The sequence below is a fragment of the Ranitomeya imitator genome, chromosome 4 (genome assembly GCF_032444005.1).
Source record: "Ranitomeya imitator isolate aRanImi1 chromosome 4, aRanImi1.pri, whole genome shotgun sequence".
Lineage (NCBI taxonomy): Eukaryota > Metazoa > Chordata > Amphibia > Anura > Dendrobatidae > Ranitomeya > Ranitomeya imitator.
This window is the reverse complement of record NC_091285.1, coordinates 196,266,715-196,277,212: the sequence shown is the minus strand read 5'-3', so window position 1 is coordinate 196,277,212 and position 10,498 is coordinate 196,266,715. Positions and strand designations below refer to the sequence as shown.

At 44.9% G+C, this 10,498-nt stretch overlaps 1 protein-coding gene across 1 annotated transcript in view; it reads left to right on the top strand.

The window, feature by feature from the left end:
* Positions 1-240: 240 nt before the first annotated feature.
* Positions 241-10,498, top strand: part of TXNRD1 (thioredoxin reductase 1) — a 178,649-nt gene continuing 168,391 nt past the window's right edge. The window contains exon 1 of the mRNA XM_069764223.1: positions 241-687. Within this exon, the coding sequence (XP_069620324.1) occupies positions 609-687 (79 nt within the window). The 5' untranslated portion in view covers positions 241-608. The remainder of the gene's footprint in view (positions 688-10,498) is intronic.

Here is a 10,498-nt window from a genome sequence, read left to right as displayed (position 1 = left end):
TTACTACATTTATGTTTTTTTCAGTCAAGATGGGGTGCAGAGTGTACATTAATGAGAAAAATGAACTTTTTTTTTAATTTACCAAATGGCTGCAATGAAACAAAGAGTGAAAAATTTAAAGGGGTCTGAAACTTTCCGTACCCACTGTATTTACACTTAAGCTGCGCCGACATACAAGTTCCAGCAGAGGTCTCTCCACACACAAAAAATAAATTATTTAAACTGATATGACTATAAGCCAGAGCAATAAAGAGGGCTCCTATTAGTGTGATTCCAGACTACAGTACATGTAACAGTGTTAAGTGAAAAAGGCAACCCCCAAAGGACAGATGCCAAGTAACATGTCCCCAGCCACTTGTGATAATAGTATACAGGTTCTCCAAGAAGACTCCTACCTTTTTCTTAGAATGTAGTGCTAGCAGACGTGCTGTGATGGGAGGTGCAAAGTTTTAACATGTAACACTAGAAAGAAGACAAAGGCTTTGTCTTTTTTTGCTTCATCATTGTGGTATCTAAGGTCACAAACGGTTTTGATAGCAGATGAGAGGCAGCAGATCCTGTCTTCTTCATTCTGGAACTGTCACTGGTGATGGTTCCACTGCCTCAGAATGGGCAATTCTGTGAAGAAAGGGAAGGTTGTCATTGCCAATGAAAACCAGGTGAAGAGCTTGCGTCTCTACAAAGCAGGTAGGAAGATATTATATTGAATAGATACTGTATTTTTTTGGTGCTTAAATTGCATAGTAACACCATGTGCCTTTGAAGTTGTACCAGAACACGCAGTGGCAGAGGGTAAAGAAGATGTTTTTAGAACCTTGATGAATACGTTTTAAGGCTTGTTTGTAATCTTTTACGCTGTGAATATCATTGTGCTTGTTAATAACATAAAGTTTATGTTTATTGTGCCAACTGTATTTTGTGAACACTGAATGACATTTTCGAGTAACACAATACACAGTTGTACAGGGTGCTTATCATTAACATGGCTTCTTAGTACTTAGATTTAAAGAAACATTGTTTCATGTACATAGTGCATTCACAAACACCTGTTAACTTCTGTGGTCGATCGCCCTGGACCTCTCTGTGAGATGTTCCAGTTTCATCTTTAAGTTTTTGTATCACTTTTGCTACCACAATCTGACTGATAATGATAACTAATGCTATGTTTATCTTTCTGTAGTTTTCACCATTCTTGTGTAAAAAAAATATTTTCTCTCTCAGGTCTTGAAACATTTCTCTTCCATGTGGTGCCATTGCTGACATCATAAAATAGTCAACTGTCTGCTTGACATCTGTTTAATGAATTGTTAGACTTACCTGGGGTTGACTTCTTGTTAGAATTTCGTAGGTTAAACTTTAGCTTTGCTCCTAAGACTTTCATTGGGGGTGTACTAATTTTTGCAACATAGAGTTGAATGAGTTTGTTGAAAAAATTACTTTTTTGGGTGTGCAAAATGATAAATCTTGTTTGCAGTCAATGGCCCACCATTGTGGGAGTATTTTGTAGTATGGTATCCCATATAAAATGTTGATTCTGAAAGGAAGCTAAAGTTTTTTTTTTGTCAAATCTGCTTAGCATATACATAAATGCTGAGCATTGCATATATCCATCATTAGCACAGTTCACTTAGTGCTCTATGAAAGATATATCCAACATGTTGATCACACAGTACAACTTATGTACCGCTGCGATCGGCTCATGGAGTTCAAATAATATGCACAACCAGGCTCTAGCTGTAAGTTCTAGGACTGGCATTCTTGTAGATCCTAGCAGTGGGCTGGGCTGATGGGATTAAAGAGGGTTCACTTTGCCGGAGCAAGTCCTGATAGAATGTCAGTCACGTACTGACATTGTAATGATAGTATCTACTATATAATTGTCTAAGGGTCACTTCCATCTGTCTGTCTGTCTGTCTGTCTATCACGGAAATCCCGCAACCAATCAGCGACGGGCACAGTCCAGCCGCGAATTGGCCTCTCGATCCTCCCCTGCAGTCAGTTCCCCCTCCCTACTCCCCCCCAAGTCAGCGCCCACATAGCGTTAACCGGACTGCCTTACACCGCGGCATAACGCGGTGTAAGGCAGTCCATTAACGCTGCCATTAACCCTCTGTGTGACTAACTTTTTACTATTGATGCTGCCTATGCAGCATCAATAGTAAAAACATATAATGTTAAAAATAATAAAAAAAAAATAAAAAAATCATTATATACTCACCCTCCAACGGCCCCCGTATCCAGCCCAGGCTTTTCCCGCTCCTCGCGCCGCTCCGGTCCCCAGAATGCATTGAGGCAATGACCGGAGATGACATAGCCGTCTGTGTGACCGCTACATCATCACGTGTTATTGCCGCTTGGGACCGGAGCGGCGCACGAGGAGCGGGAAAGGCCTGGGCTGGATCCGGGGGCCATCGGAGGGTGAGTATATTTTTTATTTTAATTCTTTTTTTTTACAGGGATATGGTGCCCACATTGCAATATACTGCGTGGACTGTGTTGTATACTACGTGGGCAGTGTTATATACTACATCAGCTGTGCAATATAATACGTGGCTGTGCTATATACTACGTGGGCTGTGTAATATACTACGTGGCTGTGTTATATACTACGTGGGCTGTGCTATATATTACGTGGCTGTGCAATATACTGCGTGGCTGTGCAATATACTACGTGGCTGTGCCATATACTACTTGGCTGTGCTATATACTATGTGGGACTATGTGGCTGTGTTACATACTGCATGGACTGTGTTATACACTTCGTCGCTGTGCTATTTACTATGTAGGCTGTGTAATATACTGCATGGGCTGTGCAATATACTACGTGGCTCTGCTATATACTATGTGGCTGTGCAATATACTACTGGGCTGTGCAATACACTATGTGGGCTGTGCAATATACTATGTGGGCTGTGCTACATACTACGTGGCTGTGCAATATACTACGTGGGCTGTGTTATATACTACGTGGCTGTGTTATACACTATGTGGGCTGTGTTATACACTACATGGGCTATGTTATACACTACATGGGCTGTGTTGTATACTGCGTGGGCTGTTATATACTACATGGGCTGTGTAATATACTACGTGGCTGTGTAATATACTGCGTGGGCTGTGCAATATACTATGTGGGCTGTGCAATATACTATGTGGGCTGTGCAATATACTACATGGGCTGTGCTACATACTATGTGGCTGGGCAATATACTACGTGGGCTGTGTTATACACTATGTGGGCTGTGTTATATACTGCGTGGGCTGTGGTATATACTGCGTGGATGTGTTATATGCTATGTGGGCTGTTATATACTACGTGAGCTGTGTTATATACTACATGGCTGTGTTATTTGCTATGTGGGCTGCTATATACTATGTGGCTGTGCTATATACTACGTGACTGTGCTATATACTACGTGGCCGGCCGCGAACAATCAGCGACAGGTGTACTCCGGCCGCGAATTGGCTCGAGATTTGAACAACGCTTCGCTAATTGGTCGCACCCGGCCAGCTGAATTCTGTGTATTCATTGCATTATTCTAAAATCTTCATAAATAAACTACACATATATTCTAGAATACTCAATGCGTTAGAATCGGGCCACCATCTAGTCCTATCATATTCAGCACTGTTGTGTCTAATATGATCATAACATTGAATTTTAAGCTGGCCATATACATTAGCTAGCTGTCAGCCAAGTGGTGCTTCGCCTGTACGTTCAGCTGACAGCCATCTCAGCCAACTCTCCCATACATATAAGCACTCATTCGGCCAATCCCTTCTGTGTATTATATGAGGCAGCTGCTGGTTCATAAGGTGTTCGGAGGCTTATCTCTGAGAGAATAATGCCATTGGCCATCTGAAATCAGACATGCCTAATCAACATCTTCCCTAATGATCAGTTCACCGGTACCCCTATATTATTATTATTATTATTATTATTATTATTTGTTTTTAGAGCATAATTGATTTCATGGTGCTCTACATGAGGAGGGGATACATACAAATTACAAATAGAAATGAGATGAATAATCTAATAATGACAGACTGGTACAGAAAGCAGGGGACCTTGCCCTTGCAGGTTTAAATTCTTCAAGATGTAAAACATTAGACTATTGTCCGAACCCATAGAGAGGTTTGGCACATATTAGTCTAATGTGTACAGCTGCCTTTACAGTCTCCTTAGAGGACTAAAAAATGTTGTAAAACATATGTTTGTATTAAAAAAAAGTAAAAGCACTGAAACAAAAATATCAGTTTTACTGCCCTAAAAATTTGTTAAAGTAGCAAAAAATAAATGTACCGTAGTTAAAAAAGTCACATATAGCATATGTTATCATCGCATCCGCAATGACATTCTATAAAACTATATCATTATTTATCCTGCATCATGAACACTAAAAAATTAAATAATAAGTAATCAAAAAGCTTTATGTATTCAAAGCTGTTACCAATTTGCACTTCAGCTTGTTATGCAAAAATATGTACTCATACAACTCCGTAATTGAAAACATTAAAAGTTATCTCTCTTAGAACGTAATGCAAATACAGGTGCTTCTCAAAAAATTAGAATATCATCAAAAAGTTAATTTATTTCAGTTCTTCAATACAAAAAATGAAACTCCAATATTATATAGAGTCATTACAGAGTGATCTATTCCAAGTGTTTATTTCTGTTAATGTTGATGATTATTGCTTACAGCCAATGAAACACAAAAGTCATTATCTCAGTAAATTAGAATACTTTATAACACTAACTTGAAAAATGATTTTAATATCCGAAATGTTGGCCTACTAAAATGTACGTTCAGTAAATGCACTCAATACTTGGTCAAGGCTCCTTTGGCATCAATTACAGCATCAATGTGGCGTGGCATGGAGGGGATCAGCCTGTGGCACTGCTGAGCTGTTATGGAAGCCCAGGTTGCTTTGATAGCAGCCTTCAGCGCGTCTGCATTGTTGGGTCTGGTGTCTCTCTTCTTCCTCTTGACAATACCCCATAGATTCTCCATAGATTCTCTATGGGGTTAAAGGGAACCTGTCAGCAGGATTGTGCACTGTAATCTACAGACCGTGTCAGGTCAGTACCATTATACTGATTAAAATGATACCTTGGTTGATGAAATTCATTTTGTGGGTGTTGTTTAATCTGTATTTCCAGTTTTCAGTTAAAGAGATTCTCGTGCTCCTGGGCGGCCTGTGGGGTCTGGTCTTCATGTGGTTCTCGGCTTAGGTATTCCTACTGATGGCTTATGACAGGTCACTGATCCCTCAGTGACCTGCCTCCTATTTTACATACTGATTAATATATGTATTGAAAAAATAATCACATTCAGGAAGCAAGCATCGGGGGCGGTGAGCCTGTGCTACAGCATGATCTCATCTGTAATATGCATTAAATTGTTTTATTTAGTCAAATTTATCCTGGAAAGAAAAAATCTTTCTCAAAATGGTGGCACCTTTTTGGTAAAAGAAGAAAAAATTGTGTCCACCAATTTGGCGCCGGCGTTGCCTGCGCAGTAGCATCTATCGGTGATCTGATAGATGCTACTGCACAGGCGCTGGTGGCGCCATCTTGGTGGAGACAATTTTTTTTCTTCTAGTAAAATGAAGCTGGCGATGCCTGCGCAGTAGCATCTATCGGATTTCTGATAGATGCTACTGCACAGGCGCATCCTTCACCATTTTTAGATTTTTTTCAGAATAAATGCATAAGACTAAATAAAACACCTTAATACATATTTTAGAAGCGATCATGGTGTAGCGCACATGACACCGTCTGCCTGCTGCATGTGATTTTTTTCTATAAATATTATATTCAGTATGTAAAATAGGGGGCAGGTCACTAATGGATCAGTGACTTGTGATAAGACATCAGTATGAATACCTAAGCAGAGCACCACATGAAGACCACACCCCCAAAGGCGCACCCCGGAGCACGAGAATCTCATTAACTGAAAACTGGAAATACAGATTAAACTGCAATCACAAGACGGATTTCATCAACCAAGGTATCATTTTAATCAGTATAACTGTGCCAACCTGACACTGTTTGTAGGTTAAGGTACCGTCACACTAAGCGACGCTGCAGCGATACCGACAATGATGTCGATCGCTGCAGCGTCGCTGTTTGGTCGCTGGAGAGCTGTCACACAGACAGCTCTCCAGCGACCAACGATCCCGAGGTCCCCGGTAACCAGGGTAAACATCGGGTAACTAAGCGCAGGGCCGCGCTTAGTAACCCGATGTTTACTCTGGTTGCCAGCGTAAAAGTAAAAAAAAAACACTTCATACTTACCTACTGCTGTCTGTCCCCGGCGCTGTGCTTCTCTGCACTCCTCCTGCACTGGCTGTGAGCACAGCGGCCGGAAAGCAGAGCGGTGACGTCACCGCTCTGCCTTCCGGCCGCTGTGCTCACAGTCAGTGCAGAGGAGTGCAGAGAAGCACAGCGCCGGGGACAGACAGCGGTAGGTAAGTATGAGGTTTTTTTTTTTTTTACTTTTACGCTGGTAACCAGGGTAAACATCGGGTTACTAAGCGCGGCCCTGCGCTTAGTTACCCGATGTTTACCCTGGTTACCAGTGAAGACATCGCTGGATCGGTGTCACACACGCCGATCCAGTGATGTCAGCGGGAGATCCAGCGACGAAATAAAGTTCTGGACTTTCTTCAGCGACCAACGATCTCCCAGCAGGGGTCTGATCGTTGGTCGCTGTCACACATAACGATTTCCTTAACGATATCGTTGTTACGTCACAAAAAGCAACGATATCGTTAACGATATCGTTAAGTGTGACGGTACCTTAACTCAGCACAATCCTGATGACAGTTTTCCTTTAAGGTCAGGTGAGTTTGCTGGCCACTCAAGCACAGTGATACTGTTGTTTTTAAACCAGGTATTGGTACTTTTGACAGTGTGGACAGGTGCCAAGTCCTGCTGGAGAATGAAATTTCCATCTCCAAAAGCTTGTCAGCAGAGGGAAGGATGAAGCGCTCTAACATTTCCTGGTAGACGGCTGCACTTACTTTGGTCTTGATAAAGCACAGTGGACCTACACCAGCAGATGACATGGCTCCCCAAACCATCGCTGATTGTGGAAACTTCACACTAGACCTCACACAGATTAGATTGTGTGCCTCTCCACTCTTCCTTCTGACTCTGGGACATTGTGTTAGGAGTCGAGTTCCCGCTGCTGCACAGGGGGAATCTCGAACCATGTCTGCTGTGGTCTCCCATTCTGCATCGGCCGCAGTGGAGACTGCTCAGTGGAGACGTCGGTCCCAGCGTCTCACTGAATCTGATACTGTGCAAAGGGTTACTGCTGTCTCTCCAGGCTCTACTATTGTACCCTGCACTGGTCTGCAGCCAGCAGGCTTTTCTGGGACTAAGTCCTGCTTTGCACACACTGAGAATGCCCAGGGTAAGATCTCTCAGTGGAGATCAAGGGTCACATGCTCAGGTACTGCAGCAACTTCCATTGGTCCTACAGGAAGGTCCTGTACCTGATCAAGTTCTGTGGCAGCCTTCCATTGGTCCTTCTTGGAAGGTCCTGTAGGTGCTACAGCTATAAAAGGTTCTCATGACCGCACGGCCATGCGCTAGTATCAAATATGTACGAGCTCAGCGCCAGTGTGGTCGTGTGTGTGGTCAGGGACCCGGCTGAAATAAGCCCCTAGAATGCTGGCACCTCCGGCGAGGAGTTTTGTGTATGCAGTCAGGGACCCGGCTGAAATAAGCCATTAGAATTCCCACCTTCGCCAAACCTTTGGAATCTCCAGTCCAGGCGTCCGAGTCACATGAGGCCATAGAGGTGGCACGAGTGGGGTCCAAGTCCCAGTCTGCTTGTGCACTTAAGGTCTGTCATGTTTGCCGGCAGTCAGGACATCTTGCCTCCAAGTGTCCTCAGCGGTCGGGGAAACATCAGCGTCTAGTGGCAGTTGGAGGAGGTATACTAGACACGGCGACGTTTGCCTCTAAGTTGTCCTTCAAGGGGACAATTACCATAGGCCCATCCACTCTTATGGTAGAGCTATGCGTGGGGCGGAGGGTAATTTTATGTCATCCGCTTTCACCCAGCGTCACGCAATACCCCGGACATGCTCGCCAAACCTGTAACCGTTTGACTGGTAAATGGGTCGACACTACCCTCACAGATTACCCACCAAACCATTCCTTTCACTCTTTCTGTGTCTCCATCACATCAGGAGATTATCTCTCTATTAGTCATTCCTGAGGGAATTGCTGAGGTCCTGTTGGGGATACCATGGCTACACTATCATTCTCCTCATATAGAGTGGTCATCAGGGAGAATTTTGGGATGGAGTAAATCCTGTGAGGGTAGATGTCAGAGGGAGTGGGTTCAGGTTGCTACAACAGAGGTACCCGCAGATCTTTCCTTTCTCCCCAAGCACTATTGGCCCTATGCGGACGTGTTCTCCAAAAGGGCTGCCGAGACCCTTCCGCCTCACCGCCCCTATGACTGTCCTATTGACCTTTTGCCTGGTGCTGAGCCTCCCCGGGGTCGAGTCTATCCGTTATCTCTCCCGGAGATAGAGGCAATGTCTCAGTACATCCAAGAGAATCTGGCAAGAGGATTCATTAGGAAGTCAGTGTCACCTGCAGGGGCTGGGTTCTTCTTTGTGCAGAAGAAGAGTGGAAACTTACGTCCATGCATAGACTACAGGGGTCTTAACGCCATCACCGTTTAGAACAAGTACCCACTACCCCTGATATCTGAGCTTTTTGATAGGCTACGGGGAGCAAGGGTATTTACAAAATTAAATCTGTGGGGTGCTTACAACCTGATTAGCATCCGTGAGGGGGACGAATGGAAGACGGCTTTTAACACCAGGGATGGGCACTATGAATATCTGGTGATGCTCTTCGGGCTCTGTAATGCCCCAGCCGTTTTCCAAGACTTTGTGAACGACATCTTCCGGGATATGCTCACCACCTCGGTCGTAGTCTATCTGGATAATATTCTCATCTACTCTCCAGATATTGACTCCCATCGGAGAGATGTTCGCAAAGTCTTCGACCTCTTACAGGCAAACTCCCTCTATGCCAATTTGGAGAAGTGTGTGTTTGAGCAGGAGTCCTTGCCTTTCCTTGGTTATATCATCTCTGCCCAGGGTTTGGCTATGGATCCTGCCAAGCTACAGGCTGTGATGGACTGGCAGGAACCCCATTCACTTAAAGCGGTGCAGCGCTTTATGGGGTTCAGTAATTACTATCGTCAGTTCATCCCACACTTCTCAACTTTGGTAGCTCCCTTGGTTGCCCTCACCAAGAATGGAGCAATTCCCAAGTTGTGGTCGGAGGATATCTCAAAGGCCTTCCTCTCGGTTAAGTCACACTTCGCTAGCGCTCCCATTCTACATCGCCCCGATGTAGATAAGCCATTTATCATGGAGGTGGATGCCTCATCCGTTGGTGCTGGAGCAGTCCTTTTCCAAAAGGATGCTCAAGGTCAGAAGCATCATTGCTTCTTCTTCTCCAAGACCTTCACACCGGCGGAGAGGAATTATTCCATCGGGGACAGGGAGTTGCTAGCCATGAAGTTGGCTTTCTCAGAGTGGAGACACCTCTTGGAGGGAGCTCGCTTTCCCTTCCAGGTTTTCACTGACCACAAGAACTTGGTATATCTACAGACGGCCCAGCGGCTGAATTCTCCCCAGGCTAGATGGTCCCTGTTCTTCTCCCGGTTTCATTTTACTCTTCATTTTCTCTCCTGGGAGAAGAACATTCGCGCCGACGCTCCCGCTTATTGTCCCTTCTGAGAGCCTGAGAACTGTAGCTCCGGTTTCGCTAGAGTCTGTGCCCCCGGTCAAGACTTTCGTGCCAGCGAATTTGCGACCGGAGGTTATCGTTTGGGCTCACTCGTCCAGAGTGGGTGGGCATTTTGGGACCAAAAGGACATCTGAGCTTTTGGCGAGAACATACTGGTGGCCGCATATGGCCCGTGATGTCGTGGACTATATTCGGGCGTGCGTTTCCTGCACCCAGAATCGGTCTCCTTGGCAACGGCCTGCTGGGTTGCTTTACCCCCTACCGGTGGCAGACAGGCCCTGGGAAATGGACTTCGTGTTGGGCTTACCCAAGTCTCGTAGCTGCACCGTTATCTAGGTTGTCACCGATCATTTCTCTAAAATGGTACACTTGGTGCCGCTTCCACGGTTACCTTCTGCACGAGCCTTGGCGGCGTTGTTCATAAAGCATATTTTCCATTTACATGGAATGCCTGATAAAATTGTCAGCGACCGGGGTCACCAGTTCGCGTCTTGGTTTTGGAGAGAGCTCTGCCGTTTACTCAGCATAGAGTTGAATCTCTCCTCTGCATACATCCCGAGACGAATGGGTTGGTGGAGAGCACCAACCAGACTCTGGTGACATACTTGTGGCATTTTGTCTCTGCTAGGCAGGATGACTGGGCATCTTTGCTACCTTGGGCGGAATTTGCCTTGAACAACGCCGTAGCCGATTTCACTGGGCGGACTC